The sequence below is a fragment of the Phalacrocorax carbo genome, chromosome 5 (assembly GCF_963921805.1).
Source record: "Phalacrocorax carbo chromosome 5, bPhaCar2.1, whole genome shotgun sequence".
Lineage (NCBI taxonomy): Eukaryota > Metazoa > Chordata > Aves > Suliformes > Phalacrocoracidae > Phalacrocorax > Phalacrocorax carbo.
In genome coordinates this window covers 7870694-7894727 of record NC_087517.1, presented here as the reverse complement: position 1 = coordinate 7894727, position 24034 = coordinate 7870694, and the positions used below count along the sequence as shown (strand labels likewise).

Here is a 24034-nt window from a genome sequence, read left to right as displayed (position 1 = left end):
TTGCTGGAATTGTTTTCATTGTGTGGTGGGGAACTAAACTCTATCTGCCTCTTAACCACTGGCCTCTCCTTGTAGCCTCTGGCCACCAGCTTCCATCTGGTTAAAAGGGACAACCTGGTGAACTGCATGGCAGCTCTGACTAGGATTTACTAGTTTTTACACGTGTGATTAAGCAAGATCCATATTGTTTGCTTCAATTTCCAATTACAGAGTAGAAAAAGCATTGCCTTGCAGTCATTTATGAATAAGGAATTCAGCTTCACTGGAGCTGATATTGTTTGGAAGATAAAAATTTTTTAAAAATTAGGTGTCAGATTGTTACGATATGGTTATACAAGAAAGTCTGATTTTTGACAGTTAAGGTTTTGTATTAACTGGAGAAGGAGAGACCTCCTGGACCAGGAGAGCCGCTGGGCCGTTTCACGTGAAGCAGCCCCGTATCACTGCAGTGACAGGCTCTTTCCAGGGAAATGAGATTGTCAGTTTGTCTGACTGCTAAGTGACAAATTTTCTGCTGGGTATTGCTTCCTGAGGAAACAGAGGGCTGAAGGAAATTATTACTGGGGATAAGAGAAGGAAGGATGCATGATTTACACAAGAAGTGAACGCAATAAATGCAATTTTTACCAGGGGAGTCTGTCAAACCTCTTGTCATTTGTACCCTAGGCAAGCAGTCAGGAAACGAGTGGTGGAAAAGCGGGGAGAAGACTTCAAAAAAGAAGGCAAAATATATAGACTGAGGACTCAAGACGATGGAGAAGATGAAAACAATACTTGGAATGGAAATTCTACACAACAAATGTAGTTTTGAGTAACTGCGGTAATCACTGGCTGTTTTTTTTGTGTTGGGTTGTTTGGTTTTTTTTCTTATTTGATTTAAATCAACTAAGCTTCTGGACAAGTGGGGCTTGACCGAATTACTTAATTCTTATTCCTGTAGTGGAGTATGGAATAAGTCACCTAAGTCACAAAAAAAATGGGGTGGGGGTAGCTGAGACCTAGAAGCAGAGAGTTTAAAAGACTGAAAATCTCCATCAGCTTTTCATAATCATTACCCCACTGCCATAGAAAGGCACTTTTAAATCTATAAATATTCTGCTACACAAATTTAAGGGCCAGATATCAATATAAAGGTCATGGTAGGCAACGACTGATTCAAAGGAGGTTTTCAGAAGCACTATAAGTAGCAAAATCAGGTAACTAATTTATGTTTAACTTTTTTTCTTGCTTCTGCAACTGCAAGCAAAACCTTTGTAGTTTTTAATTCCCTAAGCACTCAATAAACTATTTTCCAGAAAACAACTGTCTTCTCTTGCAAAGTTCCTCTGAGATACTTTTGTCACAGGGAAGCAAGCGGTTAGGATCGTATACTGAAATGTCAAGTACAGCTGACAGACTTCTTGTTCTAGTTTCAATGACCTTATCTACGATTTGGACATATTAAAATCTGGTGAAATGCATCTGAAATAGTGTTTTGGATCCAGGCTGTGGTACGGGAAGAAAAAAAGAGGGGTCTTTATTCAAAAAATACTGTATATGAAATAAAGGAAAGGGAAAGAAGCTAATACCGTAGCTGCGCTAGAACAGTACTTCCAGACCAGTTTTCACCAGTATAGACAGTAACTTGTCTTAAAAACACTAAGAAGCAGGAGAGATTCTAGGCTCTCAGCTCCCCTTGAAGAGGAGATCATCCAAGGGGAGATGATGAAGCAAGAAGAGATGAAAGGTCAAGCTGAGAATCCTTACGCAGATGGGAACAAGCAATTTTATTTTTGTCTTTAAGAAATCAAACCAATAATGCTGGGGGGGGAAAAAGAGTTTGTAAGCAAACACCAAAATGAGGGGAGCTAGCTCTGAGGCCGGACACAAAGCTGCAGTAGTACGAGCGCTAGGTTTCCTTTCCTGGTGCTACAGACTTCTTGTATAAAAACCAAACAAACGCTCTAGCAAGTGGAAACTACAGTTTACTGAGTTCCATGGGTGATCGTTTATGGGATCTTCGGGATAATTTTCCATACATACATGCAAAAAGAGCCAAGCCCAATGCTCCAACTGCAGAAAGAGCGAAAAGCACATACAGTGCTATTTCTGCACTTTGCGATGTTAAATCTAACCCCAAAAAGCGCACGCTGTCAGCCGCTCCTGGTGTGGCGTCCGTCGGCAGCGCTGGCCGGGGGAAACAAAAAGAAAGTATTAATACGCAGCCTGGGGTGAGCTCTCTGCGCGGGTGCGTGCAGCGCCGCTTCCCGTCTCAGCAAGGCTTTCACTGTTGCTGCTCCAGCCGCAGCCGTAGTTGTTTGGGATCAGTGATTGACACAATTCTAGCTCGGAGTAAAGGCGCCACTGAGGCTCATAGTGTAACTCCCGAGGCTGCAGGAGGGGTGACTATTCCCTGGCAGCTGCAGTCATACCGAAAAGCTGATAACGGTTATTTAAAAACCCCACACCAACAATGGTTGCTGTTCAATGTACTCCTCTCGTTCAGGGAACATAGGTGACAACATTTCCAAAGGTGTGCCGAAAACTCTGATCTGTACAAAGTATTCAAAGTTGTTTAGAAAAAAATGGTGTGGGGATACTGAATGCGTGTGGTTTGGAAAACATCTTTGGCATCTCTGTTAATCGGAAAAGTAGACTGGATAACATTTTTGCAGCATTTTGGAGACAGGCACGTATTGAGGTCCTGGTGCACAAAATTAGGTCATTCTGGTTTTGTGTACAGAAGCGACATAATTCCACGTGAATGCCCTCAGTCAGAGCTGGAGGCTAGTCAGTGCTCTGCTGGAGCCCTTAAAAAGAACACTGCAGAAAATGGTGGTGTCTTTAAGGACTATAGATGATGGAAATCTTTTGGGATTAGAAGCAGATACTCATGCGCCCGTGTGCACACACACACACACACAAAACCAAACAAGGTTTCTGCTGCGTCGCTTACCTTCAGGCTCCGGCCCCAGACAGGGATGTGGGCCCGCTGCTGGGTCTGGAAACCCGTTGCAGTTTATGATCTGTGAGTAAAACCTGGCAGAGGCCTTGGGGCGCCGCGGCAAGGTGGGGTCTGTGAAATTCACGTGATAGAGGCCAAACCTTTCGTCAAAGCCCACTGCCCACTCGAAGTTGTCCATCAGTGTCCATGCAGTGTAGCCCCGTAAGTCAACGCCGTCGAGCACAACAGCTGTTGGCAGGACCAGGCAGAATGGGTTAGTTGTGCAGCTGGGTGCTGGGAGGCGTCAGAAGCCGCACGAAGACGCTCCAGGACACTACTCGCCAAGGGCAGTGAGGTCACTGCCACGCTGGCCTCGCTGGTTTTGCCATCTCCCCCTTCCACCCTGTCACACCTTGCCTCAGCTCAGTTGCTTTGAGGTAGTTCAGCTGCCATGTTAGAGCTGACGAGCAACCAGGGTGGCTCAGTCACCTGCCAGCGTTGGAGACTGCTCTTCTCTGCTCCAAAAACCAATAAGCAAAGGTTTAGGAACAGAGAAGAAAAGCCATCAAACCACAACCGGTGTTTAAACAAACGCTTGTGGGGCCTCACTGCTAAAAGGCAGCAAGCGAGGACCTTCTGAACGTCCGGCAAATTGTAAACCTTTCCCCGATGGTGCTTGACCACTGCTGGAATGGAAACCAGTTTGGGTTGGGTTTTGGTTTTAAAAGATGCAGTTTTTAGACACAGCAGTAGTCAAACTAGGTATTCCTAACAGTTACCTTTGAAGCAGTGGAACCTTCTCCAGCCAGATGCAGCTGTACAGGGAAGCTGCAGTTGCTCTACCAAACCCGGGGTTTGCTCTTCCCTGCAAAGCCGTGGCTGTCCGTGGCCAGTTTCTGCTAAAGCCAAAGGCTCTCAGAATTGCAGAGAGTAAACCCATGTGGGTGCGCAACTTGCAAGTGTGATGGCAGTGGGCTTTCAGCTCTTCACAAGTTGCTTTATACACGTTAGTCCTGTGGTTGTTTGCGCGTGATTTGGATGAGCAGAATTAATCACCCTTACCTTTCAGTGCTTCGTTAATGTAGCTCCGATAGTAATGTGTTCGCCAAGTGTCATTGAAGCCTAAGGCTCCCCTTTCCGAGATCCCATTTTCGGTCACGTAAATCGGAGGGTTGTTGTACTCGTTCTTTATCCATCTCAGGAGCTTTCGGAAGCCAAAGGGTGTCACCTTTAGCCAGAAGGAACCGGAGTTCAGCCAGCTGCGGTCCGTTACTGAAGCTACGCCCCTGCAGAGGAGGACACGCCAATCAAGGGACGAGTCCCAAGTGCCTGCCCTGCGCCAGGCACCTCTGCTGCAGGGCTGGGAAATACAGTGCTGAGCTCTGTGGAAAGCTGGCCCAGGGGAGCTGGTGTGGCAAGCTGGTGAGCGCCCAGCGGGCTGAGGTGGCGCTGGTGCTCACAAGCCTCTAGAAAACACTTCTCTTACTGTGCTTTACAATAATACTCTGCTTAAATCAACTGTGGGCAAGGATGTGATGTTGGCGCCAAATCTTTGACACCACTTCTCCTGTTCAACATATAATGCAGTGCTTGAGCACACAGAATTGCCATGTACACCTACGTCCAGGAATGCACGGCTGAGCCCAGTGTGCTTCCACAGGGCGAAGCCACGGGAGCTAGGATGCGGCAAAGGGAAGTTAAAATAATCTCATATATTCTCTGTGGAAATGTTTCAGAAAAACCAGCCTGTGTTCATGCCCCTTATGTGTGGTCCCACCATTACCTTAATTCTCATCAGAAAAACTAGTATGTGCCTATTGGTTACCTTTTGAAGCTGGGGAAAGAAATTGGTAGCTAAATTAAAAGCTTGACTTATGTATACTTAGCCATGAAGTGATTTAGCTATCTAGGCTTTGAACTTACATTTATCCAACGTGGTGAGGGAACTAACAACTGTTTAACAGGAAATGGAGCATAAAACACGATTATCAAGCATTTCAAACTGCAGATTAGGGGCAGGAAATATGATAAATACTGTTTACAGCTGATCCCAAACCACTGGGAGACTCACAAGTGCAGATTCCTTCCTTTAGTAGATCCTCTGATTTTCTTTGTTCTGTTTTACCCATTCACGTTTATCATGAGGTCTGTAAACCAGAGGGCTGTTGCTGGACTTCTGTGAAAATAACAGCACCACAGGTACTGTTGGGGCTATTTCCCCTAGTGTTGGTTATAACAGCTTAAAATAACCGTCTCATGGCTTTACTTGCTATCAGTTGGCCCAGCTCCAGGTGCACATATTTTACTTGACAGATAATTTACATTCATCTCTTACCTATCGGAGTCATACGACAGAACACCAGCAGGATAGTTCACGTTGTATGTTAAAACTGTAGTATAATGATTTAGACCAAAGTAGTCATATGTGCCTTTAATTCTTTGCTTTTCACTTTCAGTAAATTCTGGAAGTCTGCAACAGAAAACAGAGAAAAGCATAAACCCCTCAAAATGTGCCTCCAACAGCTGGTGACAGCCAGGGGTCCTGTCCCCGCTCGGGGGAGCTGTCACGAGCTCCCTCAGAACATTGTACTGCTGGCACGCACTGACGGTGCAGCCAGCCATCGGTGCCAAGATGTGCTTCGCAGCAGCAGGGGACCTCCTGCAGCAAGAGGAGCTCTCCTCCGGGCAGCTGTAGTAGTACTGTGCAGTACAGCAGTAGTACTGGGAAGGTCATGGCAGAGGCTGATAATACCGGGTTGTCTCATAAACGCTGGCTTCCACACAGATACAATAAAAACGTCTGCACTTTCTCCCCCCGAGATCCACACTTGGAAGACGCGCCATGTGTAACACTGGTATCCCCTGGCACCAGCAGCACAAGCACAAGGGGAGGTACCTGATCCTGCTGGAGAAACATGGGAAAACCCAGGAGAAGCTGGGAACTAGGCTCTGTGTGTGGGCTCTGCCATTTGATCCCAAAGTGCGTGGTTCCCGTCAAAAGGGAGGCTCCCCAGCAAAGAACATCTGCAGCCATGCACAGCGTAAGAAACAGGGTTGGGGGCACCCTGGAGCAAGGAGTGAGGTTTCAGCTCTCAGCCAGAAGAGGGAGAACATTCTCCTGTGAATTGGGTCCCCAGACAACCCCTGCTGAACATACAGGCAGCGCTCCTGGCAGTTTGGCAATGCTTGAGAGTTTGCAGCCCTAGGCCGAGGACAGGACTTCTTCCCCAGCCCGAGATGCTTGAGCACATTATCTCATAAAGCAACACGCAGTGACTTTACTGTGTTACTAACAGCAGCAACTGCCAGAGAAGAAATAACGTGGCAAAAGAAGTGCTCAAGAATGCAAGCGTTCCAGGCACACATAAAAGCATAACGCAAATCTTGAAAAGGCCCGCCTTTGCTGCAGAGCACACCCCAACTCCGCCACCATCTCCCTCATTTCAAAACAAGTGGCCTTTCACACTGTCAGAGGGGAATGGTCAGGAATAGCCCCAGATCCAATATTCCCCATCAAATTGCTATTGAAGTGGAGAGGGAAAGCGAGTTCTTTCCTTATATGTGCCTAAAAAGGGAGAAAAGGAAAAACATTCGTGACGGCGCACTGCTAGCACAATAGGGTTAAGAATAATTAATGGGGATGGAAAACAGGAAACAGAATTCAGAGGGACCAGAGAGTGCTCAGTGCTCGAGTTCAGGACATCATTTTAAGAACACTTAAAACACATTTACCACAGCCAGGTAAAGCACTGTGTCTAACGCAGAGCATTTACTGTATCACGCCGAGCTGCCAATGCGTTACCCCGGAGATATGTTAGTAAATTTAGTTAGCAAGAGACGTAAACACAGGGACCAGGCAAAACATACACTAGAGTTTTTCCTGTGAGGATACAGTAAGATTTTTACAGTAATATTGCAATAGAATCATTGAAATTTAGCACTTTTTTCAGAAAAGCAGGTTTCAGTGCAGCAAGTAAAACAAAAGCAAGTATCTGCCTGGGCTCTTACCGGGACTGGCTCAGACCCTGAGCCAGGCTGCGTTCCCGAATCCTCGTTTTCATCACTTCGTTATAATCGCCATTTTTGAAAATGGGATGAGCAAACCAATCTAGAAAAAACTAAGCCAAGAAATAAGGGAGGAGGATAGATTCTGTATCAAAGAAAGAGATTTAACCATTCTTCTTCATGTGCTGCTCTTTATGTAGTACCTAAGTTTATAATGAACAGGCACATGGACATATGCAGAGCTGCCCATTTAACGGCAGCAAATGTAATAAGCTTTTGGCCCTGCAATCATATTTTGTCTTATTTCTGGTGGACACTTGATCAGCCACCAGAAGAGGGTGATACGTTCCCTTGCAGCGGTGCCTCTGGCTCACCCTTTTCCTTCACGCTGGCATAGTGAGATAGTGACCTGGGTTTTGGGCATCTCCAGCACCCGGGATGGGGGTGCCACCACGAACAAACCCAGGAGCAATCAGGAGATCTGTGACCGGGTGTGTTTGTACCTGCAAGTATCGTCTGGCAGCATCGACATCCTCCTGGTTGTGTGGGTTCCTTGGCTCTGCCCAGTCAGAGTTGATGGTGATAGAGATTAATCCTCCTTGTTTTGCCCGGTAGGTCTCATTGTAGAGGTGCCAGACTTCCGCGTGGGCCTTTATTAAGTTGTGCCCCACCACGTAGGGGGCTCGCCCTGGCCGAACGGAGATGCCTGCAGAGACAGTGACAGCACATGCAGTGGAGCAGCAGTTTCCAGCTTGCTCATTGGCCACTTCCCAGGTTAACACAACACCCAGGACAGCCAGAACAGCCCCCTAGTAAATAAATGTGCAGCACGTGGTGCCCTCGGGCCCAGCCCTGGGCTGAGATCGCTGCTTGGCAGAGACAGCTGAAGGCCCAGCTGCAGCGCGCAGGTTCTGTGGGGCCCCGCATCACCCCTTCCTCCCCCCCATGGCAGGACAGGGGCTGGCTCGGCTCTCTGCCCGTGCAGAGCTGACAGCCCTGGCAACAGGCTGCTCTGCCGCTATGGAGAGCGGGAAGCTGTGTGGTCAGGCCAGCGCCCACCTCTCGCCTTCCCTTGCTCCTACCGTAGAGCTGAGCTTGGCCCCCTGCAGCCCTAACCCTTCTCCACGGTCACTGGAGCTGCTCTGGAAATGGGAACTGCTCCAGCAAGCAAGTGTGATGCGGAGGTTGCAGAGGAGGGGTGTGTTAGAGGAACGGAAGAAGGAGGATGGGTCTTGGAGGCAACAGGTGAAATGAATGAAGGACCTGTTCACCAGCCCATGGCAGTCCAAACCCCATTTACCCGCACCACCTCCTTGCTCTACCTTTGCAAGCCCCTAGCATCTACCCTGCTGTAGCGTGAAGGGCATTGTGCCTACAGTGCTGCAGAGGCTCTGAGGTTATGCCCAGCAGTCTTACCTGGAGCAGCTGTGCCCACGCCATAGCCAAAATATGCGGTGTTGTAGGGCTCATTGAGGGTTATCCAAAATTTCACTTTATGTCCCAATCTCTGGAAAAGGAGCTCAGCATATTCCTTAAACCTCTGAACTATAGTATCATTCTCCCACCCACCGAGGTTCTGCAGTGCCTGTGGGAGGTCCCAATGATAGAGAGTCACCTGTGGGAAAGACAGCAAGAGAAAGGACCAACAAGTCATTCACTTCCAGAAATAAGGGCTGTAACCCAGCCTCATTTTGAACATAAACAAACTGTGCTTTGATCTGCAGCTACCTGTTCCTAACAGTGTTTGAGTTCGTAGCAATCACACGTGCACTCACAAAAAGTACCTTTTTGCCAGCGTTTCAGTTAGTACTTTAGGACATGGGGAAGTCACTCTAGGGACTGCCTGATGGTGAAGATGAAGCTTTTACCAAAGACCACCACAACCTTTTGATAGCAGGAACTCGTCAGTGAAGAACTGCTGTGCCTGCACCGACTCTCAGATGAAATACATCCAATTAAAAACCTGTTTGGGCTGGTACATCCATCAGACCAGTCCAGAGCAATGCCGTGACGGCACAGCTTTGCTCAGGCACACTCTGATGCTTGCGTAGATATTCCTGGATTGCCCCCTGCATGGTGTGCATACACATGTACGCGGCATTTGGTGCAGCCGTGTGACTCCCTGCGTGTACCAGCATGGTTTGGGGAGGACAGGGACAGCCAGCAGTGGGGAAGCAACAGGCAGAAGCAGAAAAAATTCTACATGTGTCCAAGTCTATGGGGACAGGTCAGATTGACTCAATAGTGCTGAAAGAGCTGACTGATGCAGTAGTGAGGTCACTGTCCGTATACGTGACAATACATGTTGATCAGTAGAGCTTCCTGATTCCTGGGAAAAGAATAACATTAAACCCATCTCCAAGAACGGCAAGAAAGAGGATCCTCGGAACTACAGGTTGGTTGACCTCACCACTGTCTCTGGCAAGATCACTGCATAGGTCCTTGTGGAATCCACTTCCAAGCACGTGAAGGTAATTGGAAACAGCCAACAATAAGGTTACTGTGATCTTTCTGGGTAGTAATTTCTAACATATCACTATATTCCCAGTTCATTTGTTTATGGAAAAACCATGTTTACTTGCAGAACACAATGAAAAATAATTTCTGTGTGAAGGAGGGTGTGGATGGAAACACACACATGCTCTGAGCCTGGGACTTGGGTTCTGCCATTTTTTAGTTGCCTGAAAGTTACTGGTTTTAGTTACCTGAGGCATTATGTTAGCTGCCAGAAGAGCATCAATAAGCCTTTCATAGTAGCTCAGTCCCATTTCGTTGATGTATCTGGTGGTCCCATCTGGGAGGACACGGGACCAGGAGATTGAAAAACGATAGTGAGACACCTTGAGGCTTTTCAGCATTTCCACATCCTCCTCAATCTTGTGGTAGCTGTCACAGGCTACATCTCCAGTGTCATCATTGCTGATTTTCAAGGGAGTGTGAGAAAATTGGTCCCAAATGCTAAGTCCTTTTCCATCTGCTCTCCATCCTCCCTCAATCTGTAATTGAAGATGGGGGGAGATTGTTAGTAAACCCCAAATTTAGGTCCTGGCCTAGCAAAGAATTCAGCCTGTTAGTCTTTGTGGCATCACACAATATTTTGACTTAGCAGCTTAAGACTAGAAATAGCAATGTTTTTGCTGTACCAAACTAGTAAGACCACTTGGGCCTCGAGGCAAGATGTATTAGCAAAGTACAATGTCACAGAACAGCCATTGTTTCAGTTCACCTGCTGCTCCATGTTGGCTGGCTCTGGTGAAGCCCATGCTGCTGTCCCAATTCCTGTGGTATAACTGTTGCATTAATGGTAGGAGTCTGAGGAGTGGCTAGCGAGAGACCCTACCGTTGAGTCACAAGGTTCAGACAGGACCCCCTTGCTTTCTAAACTCCTTCTCTGAGAGGAGTCTTGGTGCAGCTAAGCCCAGTCTTAGTCTTAGACTTGGTCAATGGTTTATTTCCTAAAGGTTGTAGAAGTAACCACTCCTCAGAGTATTCGTTGTTAGTAACTAATCTGGCAGATGCCCAGATGCACTATTCAATGAGAACGATCACAGCTAGATTAATGAATAGTGCAAGCTATTAAAGCAACAGACACACAGGTTCTTTGGATTACCGGTGATAAGATTGCTGGTTACAAGACACACATAAATGCCAAAGATATGAGTACACTGCTAGGCTACAAGTATGCTAAACGAATTTGAAGTGACTCTAATATGAAGCAAAGCAACTCTAATACGTGACGGGTTTAAAGTGACTCTATAGAGGCTTCCGGTCTTACCCAAAGGCGTCCCAGTGGGGGGGAAGAGAGGCTCAGCCCGTTGACTGGTCCCAGAAGTCAGAGTGGTACATGATGGTATCTTCCCTCACACCCTCTTTCTCTTCACACATTTTATACTATCTTTTATCTTTCAGATGGAGCTTGAGTAACTCTAGTCATACATACCTTTATTATGATTGGTGTAAAATTTCCTCGCTTTACTTTTAAAAGTGTAGACTAGAAGAAATTCAAAGCGCATGCCCAGTGAGGGGTGGTCGCACCTTAGAGGTGGGTAGCTTTTGTGATGGAGGTGTGTTTTGGTATTATAATGATATTATAATAAGCAAAGTTCACCAAAAGGACAGTATTTTGTCAAAAGTGTGATGGACTGTTGGCCCAGAGCAGCAAATATGCAGCCTAACAGCTCCATGGTACCTCGAGTTCCCATTTATCACAGAGCCTGGCTGCGATACCTCCACACCACTCCACCCTCCAGACAACTCCTCTTACTAGTCGGTATGCCAGGTTCTCCTGGCATTGCCAACATCTAAGGTTATTAGGGAACTTCCGTGGAACGGATTCCTGACATAGCAGCTGCACTTCACCCTGACAGCTTCTTCAATGCTGTACCTTTTCTAAAAACATAAGTTTAATTTCTAAGTCACCTCCAGCAATTATTCCACAATAACCATGTCCCTAAATATCTCCAAGTTCTTCCCTTTTACAGCAGTTGTTACACTAACCCTCAATCATGGTAAAACCTAATGTTACAAAAGCTGTAGGGGTCTCATCCAAAATCAATTAACTGCCCATGGATACTTTAAGAGTCTGTCTTGGTTTCCTAACCTGGTATGCTGAAGTTGCTACACTCCACGAAAAGTTCTTTGGAAACTCTCCATATAAAAATTCATCTTCTTTTGGCAATGGGATACCGTTATTGCGGATGATTTCTGCATAGTACACAGCAGAGCGTTTTGGGGTTCTTGGCCTGTTGGGATTGTCAAAATCAACCTGGTGCAATCCGAATCTTGGATCATAACCATTCAACCATTCAAAGTTATCCATAAAAGACCAAGCGTTGTATCCTCTCAGATTAACACCATCCAGCTTGTAAGCTGAAAGACCAGAAACAAATGGAAGAGCGTCAGTGAACACATTAAATTAATCACACATTAAATGAACCACAAGGAATTCACATGCAAGCACATACATGCTTCTAGCTTATTAAAGCCAGCACTGGTCAACTAAAATCATTAAGAGACTCTTCATAGTCAGAGGATACAAAGTACAAATGGCCATGCAAAGGAGATCATAAAAAGAAACACTATGTTTATATTGTGTTCAGAATATTTAAAGAGTGATGTCAATCACTTTTTAAAACTGCTCTTCAGAGGAATAACGTAACCAGAAATCTAGAGAGGAGACACGCAACACCAACAGAACAAAAGCAAACACTGGTACCTTTTAAAGCTTCATCAATGTATGTTTTGTAGTAGAATATCCTGGTACTGTCATCAACATCCGATTTGGTCTTTATCCCCACCCCATTCTCAATTATGTATATTGGAGGATTTCCATATTCTTCTTTGATCCAGTTCAGTAGCCTCCGCAGCCCCCAGGCCACAGCCCGATGGTCAGTAATAGCTGAAGAAGGCCAGGAGCTGTCAACCTTTGTTAAAACTTCCTGGTCGTACTCATAAGAGAAGGGCCTCAGTCGGGTCGTTGCATGGGTTACTATTTTGGTGGTGTAGGTGCTGAAGCAGAAAACATCTGCCGTGCCCCTGATGTATTCACGCTCCTCCGCTGTGAAAACCGGTAGGCGAGATGATGGCAGGTTCTGTACCTCACTCCTGTTCCCAACTTTCCACTTCATGACATCAGGGTAGTCCCCATTTTTGAAAATCGGGTGTGTAAACCACCCCACCAGAAACTGCAGGTACCTGTCTGCAGCTTCGATGTCCCTGGGGTTGCTGGGTGTCCTCGGCTCGACCCAGTCAATGTTGGGACACAGAGCAATGACCCCTCCCTGGCTTGCTCTGTATTTGTCATCATATGTGTGGTAGACCCTGGCGTGAGCCTTCAGTAAGATGTGAGCAACCCTGTAGGGAGCATTGCCAGGGTCATTGACATTGGGTGGAAACGCCCCAATGCCATAGCCAAGCCAGGCGATGACTTGGGGTTCATGGAACGTAATCCAAAACTTCACCCTGTCCCCAAAGGTCTGGAAACAGAAGTCTGCAAAACTGTCAAACAGGTCAATCAGCGTGCTGCTCTCCCAGCCACCGATGTCCTGGAGAGCTTGTGGCAGGTCCCAGTGGTAGAGGGTGACGATTGGAGTGATGTTGTTTGCAATGAGTCCATTAATAAGATGGTTATAGTAGTCAACTCCATGTCTGTTTACTGAGTTGTTCCATCCGCTGGGGAAAATTCGAGACCAGGACAGGGAGAAATGATAGTTCTTTACCCCTAAGGCTCTCAGCAGGTAAATATCTTCCTCTACCTTGTGGTAGCTATCACAAGCTATATCTCCATTATCATTATTCTTTATATTTCCTGGGACATGGGTGAAGTTATCCCAAATGCTGGGTCCTTTGCCGTCGGCATCCCAACCTCCCTCTATCTGGTAGGCAGAAGAAGACACGCCCCATGTAAAGTCCTCTGGGAATGTCCCATAAAAGTACATGTCCCTTTCAAAGTCTGTTTGAGATGAAAACTTCTCCCAGACAATCTTTGCCTTGGAAGGAACTTCTGATGCTGGTAAATTTGGCAACTTTGATGGCATGGGTGGGTCAAACAGTACCGGCGTAGACAATCTGTCCAAGACTTTGGATGGGAAACCATTTTTTTCAATAACACTGGAGTAGAAATAAGCGGATGCCTTGGGAGTCCTTGGTCTGTTGCTATCTTCAAAATTCACGTGATGTAGCCCAAATTTTAGGCTGTACCCCACTGGGCCTTCAAAGCCATCAACAAGGGATCGAGCAATATACGACCGAACATCAACTGCGTCTAGTTTTACCGCTGTCACAGAAACAGTACAAGCCACTGTTATTCACTTGAACATTTTCTGAATACAGCACAGCACAACCGAAAGACCACAACTGAGGGTAACAGTGAGATAAGCCAAAATCTAAGAATGGTCTTTTAGAAAAAAAATACCAAACCAAAGAGTATCTCACAAGACAAGCAGTCAGCACTGTAATAGGAGCTGATCAAATGCTTAGTGATAAAAATGTGTGAGAAAAGAAATATTAGTCAAGAGATATTTGAGTACAGGACACTTGTGCCACTGGTATCCCTTTCCCTGTGCTGTTGTTTTCAAGCACAACTCATCAGTTTAGGTATACAGTGCTCTTTTAGATTTAACACTGTAGTTAAACTGAAACATGTGTATTCAGTGTTTGCCTATCTTCCCTGAGCACGAGAGAGTTTCTTTTAGCAGAACAGTGTACCCAATACCAGAAGAGGCCAGTCCAGCCCCCTTCCTCACGTTGCCTACAAGAAAGCACTAAATGTCTCTCCTCCTTCCAGAAAAGTTCACTTCCCATTTGCAGTCCAACTTCTTTACCTCTGCTGAGACACAACAGCAATGCTAAATTGTGTTTTCCATAGCTCATTTAACACTTCTATCAGTATGTTGAGAACTAGGTCAAGAAGATCAAATGCTGTATACTGATGTCCAACAGATTTAATACAGCATATTTAATAAAGTTTTCCTGACAGTATTGATTTGTGCGTCTTGAAAGAGTAACAGCCAAATCTCTATTTGAAATCCGAAATCTCTACATCTGTCCAGAACTTCAGTGACTATTTTTATGTCAATTGATAGCAATTTGCAAAGATACAGGTATACCTTGATCCTTGCTCAAAATGACTGAGATATAAATATCTCCCTAACAATTCTAACCTGAAATGGTACAGGGTGCTGACAGTTAGATCTGCTCAAGCAGTAAAGACATCTTTCAGTCCTGATCTATGAGATCTCTGCAGGCAAAAGCCTGCCTGCAGGCAAATCATCTTATAAACACGGTTCTCACAGTGGGAGTGACATTAGGGTCCAGGCTACGTTAATCCATATATATGAAAAACCTATTCCCTTATCTAAATGGAATGGAGGGTTCCACATCTGGACACCAGATAGGCCAAGGTGTATAAGGTCACACTACATACACAATAGGCAGCTGACCTCGTATCACTATGCAAGTGGTGATGTTTTAAACTTAACTACCATGGAAGTGACAGAATAACTATTTCTCCATACCTTTTAGAGCTTCATTGATGTACCTGTGGAAATAATCTACTCGCAGAGTGTCATTAATAAGATCCCCTGCGTCTTCTGTTGGCACACCATTTCCTGCTATGTAAATTGGGATCTTTGTCCCTGTATATTCCTGGGACACAAACTTCAGCAGCCTTCTTAATCCCCAAGGGACCACATGGATCCAAGAAGAGGCAGTCTGTGGCCAAGCAGGATCTACATGTAAGGAGAAGTTCCCAATGCTCTGGTAGCTGGATGTGCAGGTCCCATTAGGTGCAGCACTGACCAGGTGGGAAGTGTAATGGGAAAGACCAAAAAAATCCGCAGTCCCTTTCACCCAGGACTTCTCCTCTTCTGTAAACAGAGGCAGCTGTGCAACTGTTGCGGAGCACTGCAAGTTTACCTCCTGGATCTGAGCCTTCAGGATGTCTGGGTAATCACCGTTGACAAATATAGGGTGAGCAAACCAGCCAAGCATGAACTGCAGGTACCTCTCAGACGCCTTCACGTCCTCAGAGTTGGTTGGGGTCTTGGGTTCGGCCCAGTCCGAGTTCAGGACCAGCCCCACCTTTCCCAGTTGCTGAGAGCGGTATTTATCATTATACAGGTGCCAGACCTTGGCATGAGCCTTGAGAATTGTGTGAGCCACCTGGTGGAAGAAAGCAGAGGAATACGTGACACACTGCTTTGCACAAGAACTCTTAAGCACTGAGATTATTGCCATGTGCGAACGTCATCTCCATCCTGAAGTAGAAATCTTGACAAAACAAATAATCATAGCCAGAGAGTGCAGGAGGTTTTAGATTAAGCAGAAGAATTTGGTTGTCCATCAACAGTTGCTTTCAGAACAGAAAACTGAATAAGGACATCTAGCAGCCATTAATTACCCCCTTTTTTGCAAGTATCAGAAATACAACAATAGTTGTCTCAGAGGCCACATTAGGCTTGAACATAGTTGAAGCACAGAACTGTCAGAGGAATACAACACAACAATGGCAGCTACAGGGTCCTAGTTATTCCTGTGTCCCTACCTTGTAAGATGCTACTCCTGGATCAGTGATTCCTGGAGGATGCTCTCCGGTGCCATAGCCAGCGTAGCTGATAACCCAAGGCTCATGGAAAGTAATCCAGAACTTGACCCGATCCCCAAAAGTGGCAAAGCAGAAGTCTGCATAGTTTACAAAAGTGTCTATGATACTGTCATTTTGCCAGCCACCAAGAACCTGAAGAGCCTGTGGGAGGTCCCAGTGGAACAGAGTCACCATGGGCTCAATGTTAGAGTCTAGCAACTGGTTAATTAATTGGTTGTAATAATCAACACCCTTGCAGTTGATGATCTCGTTGGTGCCAGTAGGGAAAATTCTAGGCCAGGATACAGAAAATTTGTACAGCTGGGGATGAAGACCCCGAAGTAGGTAAACATCATAGCTGGTTTTATAGTAGCTGTCACATGCCACATCTGCTGTTTGGTTCATGTAGACATGACCTGCATGCCCCAACTGATCCCAGATGCTCTCTCCTTTTCCATCCTCTGCCCAAGCTCCTTCAACGTTAAAGGCACCTGTGGATGTGCCCCAGAGGAAACCACTTGGAAAAACATCTTGCAGAAAAGAATCCCTCTCTGATTCAGACTGTTTAGCAAACATTTCCCAAACTGTTTGATAGGAGGAGCGAGGGGCAAGAACAGCATCTGGATTCTCCTGTAGAACATTTGTTTTGCTGGAAATAGAATAAAGAGAAGTTAAAATCTCCAAGGTGGATGCCAGTGCCACAGAACTTGCTAACACAGAGCATAAAATAATTGTTTGCTTCCCATTCAGCTGACATAAGCCACTCAGGATATAGTTCCTTTGCCATCTGTTCAATCCAACCTACTGCCTAGCAGATGAAGGTGGAGTGCAACAAGCTATCTGCCGAGCAGCTCAAGAGTTGTATGTCCTAATGCACTTCTTTGCAGGTAGATTCTCGTAATTCATTACAGCTTGGTCAAAGCTGCAAACAAAATCCTTGCAGTGTGTAGCAATTACACATGCTACAACTGCTCTCGTCAGTGTCGATAGGATAAGCTAAAACTTTAGTATCTCCCTGCGCAACGACACCTCCTACATTTCTGTAGGCCCGATTGGCTTCTCGCCTACAAAAGCCTCTATTTTATTTATTTATTTATTTATTTCTAACGATTTTGCTCTTGAAAAGAACAGAAGGCTTGGCTTGAAGGTGCAATTGGGGTAACTAAGGATGAGAGCATGGAAGAGAATTACATTGGCTGTAATGGTAGGATAGAAGATTGTTTGCAATAGCAAGAGACTGGGCTCAGCGGAAGGCACTCCTTTCCAGTTCTTTCAGCAAATAAAGCAGACTTTACCACTAAAACTGTCTCATGTCTGCCCATACATAGGTTTCTAGAGGACACCGTTTTATTATAGTATCTGATTTAAGGGACAAAAACTGTACCTTAAAACATGAGGTGATGAGAACGCCAAGAACTCATTAACATCATACCCAATCGTATGTGTCTCTTCTTTATTAATAGCTGAAAACAAAGAAATCGTAAGCAATGGACTTCGTCACAACTTAGATGCCATGAACTGTGTGACATAACCTGTACATACAATTACACCTTTAGAAAAAAGGTGCTTTTCATAACTGATAGCTATTTTCCTCAGATCAGATATGTTGGGTTTTTATCAGATATTTACAATTTCATGTTAAAAAAAGATCATAAAATCATTTAGATTGGAAAACACCTTTAAGATCACCAAGTCCAACCACTAACCTAGCACTGCCAAGTCCACCACTATACTGTGTCCCTAAGCACCACATCTACATGACTTTTAAATACCTCCAGGAACAGGGACTCAACCATTTCCCTGGGCAGCTTCTTCCAATGCTTGACAACCCTTTCAATGACGAATTTTTTCCTAATATCCAATCTAAACTTCCCCTGGTGCAACTTGAGGCTGATTAAAATGATGAAAAGCTTTGGTGAAGATTTCCTGCCTCCTCTCCCTTAACACTCACCATCCACCCTTGGTTTTCCAAGAAGGCTATGAAAGAAACTATAAAGTTATTTCATCTAATAGCAGCAGTCTGGACTGCACAATTTTGAATTTTCTCTATAATTTGCCATGCAGAGCTTAGCTAAAAAACTCTCCTTCCTGAAATGTCACTCACCTGTGACAATGGCAGCTACTGGTATGAAAGGATTCTCTTCCATAGAACCACAGTCAAGGAACTTCAGACTAAAAATCAAGATCTCTATGTCCTTCAAGACATTCTGCAAAACCAGAAGTCAGAGACTTGTGTGAAAAGAAGCATCAGCCAGCTAGTAGAACCATGCTCTTGGCATTTGTTGCTTTTGACACAGAATAGGAAATACCTAGAATACTGAGAATTGGTGATAAAGTTCTTCAAAGCTAAATTCATAAATCAGCAGCGTAAGTATTAAATACCACCCACTATTTTTCGCTGATCCAAAAAAAGCCCAGTGCAAATCAAAGCATCAACCCCAGACACCTTCAGTGTTCAGCCTGTCATTGAAAAGTCACAAGGAACTACGTCCTATCTTGAAGGCTTACTTCATAAGACTCTGTAGCATAAATGGCTCACTCCAGATTTTTGGAGTAACTGCAGCATGCTGAACTCTAAGGAGACTGTGTCACATGGGTAGCTCCTAATTTTGCTACTCCAATGCTAGATGACTCTCATCTTACAGATTTTAAGAATGCAATTCACTACCAGAGGTTTAATTTAATCGCCTACAGCAGCACCGACGTTGCTGCTGCCACGTGACCTAACCCTTTCACAAACTCAACCTCAGTGACATTTCTAGCACTGCCTCTGCTGCTGAGGAGCTGCGGAGTTTGGTAGCACAATTGCAGAATGCATGCCAGAATAAAACAGTGTCTTTCAGTGCATAGTGATTAACCTAACAGCTTATCAAACACTTGGGATGTAAGAATGTTTTTCAGTCCTGGGCAAAAGAACTATGCCATTCCAGTCGTTAATGCATCAATAATGAGCACTGGCCAAGATGATCCCCTCCAGTACTTTCGAACACCTGTTTTAAAGTCAGAATAACAACAGAGAAGTAAGTGAGCAGTATGCAGCTGTTCCCTGGGGTAGCTGTTGTCTGAGCTGTCACAGCAAATCAGAACTATTTAGGCACGCACCAGGAAACATGAAATTCCCCTTCTACTTATGGTCTGTTGTCTGCTGCTATACTTCGAACACTGTGCATAACGTTACCTGGAATTCACGCAATTTCTTGTAGAAATCTGTTTCATTTCCGCAATAGTACTGAAGGCTGAGAGACAGAAAGTCTACAGAATCCTAGAGAAAAGAAAAGGAAAATAATAATTCTGGATTAAAATGCATTTTTTTGCAGGTATTATCTTTAAAAATATACAAAATTTAAAATATTCAATAAAGATACATTGCTGGAGTAAGAAGCTATATACAGCTACATGGGACTGCCAGACAATATCGTGAGTACATGGATACTGTATGGGAAAATGCATTTTGTGTCTCTCCTAAACAAAGGAAAATCTAAACAGCTAAAGGAAATTCTAGGAGTATTTTATGAATTTAATATTAATGATTTACTGTTGATTTTTTTACTGAAGAAGTCTCTGGTTAATCAGACAGAGATACCTTTGCAGCTATGTGGTTCAGGTAGGCCTTATCAATACTCCTTTGGGGAAAGTTCACTTCAGAAATCTTTAATCATTCCAATCTACAAGCATTATCCCACTCAAAGTCATCAAGTTCAAGGGAGCAGATTGTATTCTTTTATTAAACCAGCTGATGAGGTTGGAAAAAAAACCTGATGAACTTCCAGCTTATTTTTCAGTCCAAGGTTTTCTTGTAGTTTACTCAGCTCATCATCCTTCCTCTCCCTGTGAACCTTGTTATATCCTTGAAATGCCATGCCTACATTATTGCTTACCCTATCACTATATTTTGTATTGTGAGAACAAGCCAAAAACCTTCACTGTCTTTTGTTCACTACATTCTGCATCAACATCCTCTAGGTGAAGACAACTACTAACAGAGGGTTTGGTCTTTACTGAAAGGATGCCATCGTCTATGTAGAGATTATGTTCTTCTCAGGTTGTACCACCCCTGTGCAGCTAGATCACTTTTAGAACAGCTTTGTCTGTGTTTTAACATAATAAGCAGATTTTTTAAAAATAGCGGTTCTTTAAAATAAAGTGTCTTTTTTATTTGGTGGTGCATTAAGTAGACTTGCAAAAAAAAAAACCTCAGTGGGTACTCTTTTTGCAGATGCCTTGTCATTTAAGCATGTACATTGCTAAAATTGCCAATTATGAGAGCAAATATTTCTCCACGTATCTTAATCGGTGCTTACTAGCCAAGAAAGTATGCTGAAGTAATTTTTAAAATCAGCAAGCTTCACATGATCAGACTAATCAAATAAGTAAAATTTACCAAATTGGTCAGTTGGTTGACTTGCTGAAATTTTATTTAACTTGCAACAAGTCACTTGATCCTGTACATAAATATCAAGTTAAATAAAATTAAATTTATATAATTTTGGAAATAATTTCTATTAAGATGTTACCTGAAAAGAAACTGAAAGCAATTCTGATGAAGCACTGTTCAAGACATGGCCCATTCCTAAAGCAATGGACAGCTTTCCATCTTGAGAAAAAAAAAGAGGCAGTCAATTAGTTATGTTAAAGACAAATAAGAAAACTTTCAGTTCACTGCCGTTATTTTAAAATCAGTTGGAAATTTTTGAAGATCTGGATCATCAGACAGTGCCCTAGGTAGATGATTTGAGAATACCCACTAGGATTTCAACAGAGAGTTGAAGAAGGTAGAAATTCAAAGGCAGAGATCAAGGAGTCTTTGTCAGTAAATCTTATCACGACTGCTCAGAAACACCTTAGCGCTGCTGCTTGCAGGAAGGTGGATCAGCAGACAGCTGTCCAGTGGGTGCCCTTCCACTCCATGAATAATCAAGTAATATCTTTAATTTTTGTGCCTTTGTGGTGGTCCTACAGTGGTTATTTTTTAAATCCATCCTGTGCTGGATGCTGCTGAGATGCTGGGATGCCAGAAACCTGGGGGGGCAGGTTATGGAGGGAGGGAAGCTGAGCAACCTCTAAGGGCTACCACCAGAGAGTGCGAGCTGTATTGTGAAGTATACCTGACAAATGCAGGAATTAAAAATAAACAAATTAATTAAAATTTTGAAAAAAACCCGTGATTCAGCCAGCTCTACTGGTTGTCTGCTTGGGACAGAAAAACTCCAAGCCCAAAGAAGGCAGACCTAAGAGGACAGCTGCTTAGAAAATCCCAGGTACCCATCATAGACGAGGTGAAATTCTCTTGCTCTGTGTAACACAGGTAGATGTAAATATTTTAAAACCCCAGTGTCTGCAATGAGGAAAGTCAAACAAAAGACATTGCAGACTTCCTCACGCTATTATTATCTCACAGGAGACTTCTTGTGCCTTGGTTTTTTTATGGTTTGAGATATATTTCAGGAATTTTTTAGTCTTTCCTCTGTGGGTCCAGAAGAGAGGTACATGAAAATACATTATTGCCTACAAAATAGCTTGATTGTTATGACTTTTGTCATTGTACACAGAAAAAAATAGAATAAGACTCTAAGTAATTTTAAAGTAATTTGTAACTGAGATAGTTTTCATTTTACACTAAAAAGTAAATATTTTGTTTCATTTTGCCTTATTTAACTATTTAAAGTTAACTTTAACTTTTTAAAGTTAAATAAAATCATTTGCTTAAATGAGAAATGCCATTTGAAACCATGATCAGTTTTGTTTAAGTGGATTTTGTCAATACATTTGCAAAGATTTCCACCCTTTAGGTGGAAGGCTGATAGTTGAATTTGACGTGATTCTTCAGCTAGATCTGGACCTCTAAAGATGTATTCCTTGGGAACTCATCATGCCTTAATGAAAAAGCCTGCACTCATCATACATTACAGCTCAGGCACTGACTGATGGCATGACCCTCCTCTCTTAGCTGACATAGTAGCACTTGCGATCCCAGTTTTGAATGACATTGAAATAAGTCTTTAAAAATGAGATGACTGAACAGGAATCAAAGATTATTCCTAAGTCTCAGTCCCCCTTTTAATATACAACACATTTAAGTTTTGGTATATGAACAGCATGAGACTACAGTTCATTGGGGGCATCTGCTGGTCTTAATTTAAAGAGCACATGGACACAGCCCTTAGAGAAAAAGCGTATAAAAGTGTTGTAACGTTTGGTTTTGAAGTACTAGTTTCTGCTGTTCAGATTAACTGGAGGCTTTTTAATACTTCCCTGAGGCTTAAAAGATTAAATATGAAAATGCATACATAAACATAGATACTATCCCCAACTATTTTGGCGTCATGGTTTTAGCTGGGATAGAGTTAATTTTCTTCACTCTAGCTGGTATAGTGCCGTGCTTTGAAATTAGCATGGAAAAAAACCTGTTGAGACAACACACAGATGTTTGGGCTGTTGCTGGGCAGCGCTTATACTAGTCAAGGACATGTCTAGCCTCCCATGCTCTGCTGGGTGCACAAGAAGGCGGGAGGGGAGGGGGCACAGCTAAGATTGCGGATCCAAACTGACCAAAGGGATATTCCATACCATGTAACATCATGCCCAGTATGTTCCCTGGGAGGGGCTGGCCAGGGGAGGAGGAAGCAATCGCGGCTGGGGAACGGGCAGTGTCGGTCGGCGGGTGGTGAGCGGTTGTATCGTTTGTGTTTCCGTGTTTTTTTTTCCTGTTTTCCCTTTCCCTTCCCTTTCCCTTTTATTATATTAACATTATTGTCATTATTATAATAATAATTTATCATTATCATCTTATTGTAATCATTAAACTGTGCTTATCTCAACCCACAAGTTCTTTTGCTCGTCCGATTCTCTTCCCCATCCCACAGGGGTGGGGGGGAGTGAGCGAGCGGCTGCGGGGTGTTCAGTTGCCAGCTGAGGCTGAACCACGACATTTGGCTATCAAGTAAAATGCAGTTGCCAGTAAATTATAAAACAATTAGCAAAATAAGGGACTTAAAGGAACCTGTTACTTAAGGATTTCTATATAATACTGAGAGCACTGGTAGCATATTTACACAGAGATTGCATGTAGTGGTTGCCATTCAATCCCACCACAAAATATTTGTGAAAGTCATATAAAAAATAAACCCCCTCTCCCCATTCTCCTTACCTGCTGGCGAGTATTTCTCATGGTAGAGGGTGTAAGCCCTTTTATGCGCGGCAGCTAGGGCCTGGGCTCGGTACTGGGGGTCATCGTAAGGCAAGCTTTCAAGGACCTCCGGCAGGTCACTGAAGGTGAGCCACACATCGACCAGGTCCCCAAAAACACGGAAGCTGAACTCTGTGTATTCCACAAAAAGGTCAGCAAAAGCATTGGCTTTCCTACCCACAGCCTGCGCGGCCACAGCACGAGGGACATGCTGGTGATGCAGAACTACCACCGGCCTGAGATCTGCAGCAACCAGGGTCTTGAGCAGCTTCTGGTAGCACTGCACTTGAGCTTCATCTGGCTTCCTAGCGTCCCCCTTCGGAAGGATGCATGCCCATGGCAGGAAGACTTTGTAATGTGTTACCCCAATCTCACGAAGGTGGGAGAAGTACTGGAGCAGCTCAGGAGCCACAGGATCTTGTTGGCAGAGGTAATCATGGGCAGAGGTAATCAAAGCCACGGCAGGGCCCTGATCTTCCTTGGGTAGGACTTGGTTCTGCAGATGCAATCTATTTACTAACTCACTGGGTAGAGGTCCAGCAATGGCGATAAAATTCTGAGCAAATTCCCCCTCTATGCCAGTGCTGGGAGAGACCAACAGAAAGAAGATGACTGTCTTACAAATCAGCTCCATTTCTGGACTTGCTTCAGAAAGTTATTTCACACTACTTATATTACAGTGGAAGTAATATTTAACTGAAATTATCTATTACACAGATAAATGGTCCCAGAACTAGCTGACACTAGAATGATAACAAATCAGGACTTTTAGTCAACAGATGAACAAAAAGACAAATACAGGAAAACCAGTCACATGGAAGTATTTTCTGAGATGCTC

General features: G+C 44.2%; 2 protein-coding genes across 2 annotated transcripts in view; one reads left to right on the top strand and one right to left on the bottom strand.

Annotated features, from left to right (window-relative positions):
- UBXN4 (UBX domain protein 4) overlaps positions 1-1302 on the top strand; it is a 17605-nt gene extending 16303 nt beyond the window's left edge. Inside the window, exon 13 of the mRNA XM_064451044.1 lies at positions 667-1302. Coding sequence (XP_064307114.1) covers positions 667-805 — 139 coding nt within the window. The 3' untranslated portion in view covers positions 806-1302. The remainder of the gene's footprint in view (positions 1-666) is intronic.
- Positions 1193-24034, bottom strand: LCT (lactase). Its single transcript, XM_064451045.1, has 17 exons — positions 23158-24034; positions 20525-20604; positions 19189-19272; positions 18115-18217; positions 17395-17473; positions 15972-16659; positions 14944-15589; positions 12144-13703; positions 11529-11797; positions 9634-9924; positions 8345-8543; positions 7432-7634; positions 6932-7041; positions 5259-5393; positions 3986-4209; positions 2936-3172; positions 1193-2166 (listed from the first exon to the last, which is right to left on the bottom strand). Exons 1-17 carry the CDS (start codon positions 23828-23830, stop codon positions 1958-1960), a joined length of 5790 nt encoding a protein of 1929 aa, XP_064307115.1. The 5' UTR covers positions 23831-24034; the 3' UTR covers positions 1193-1957.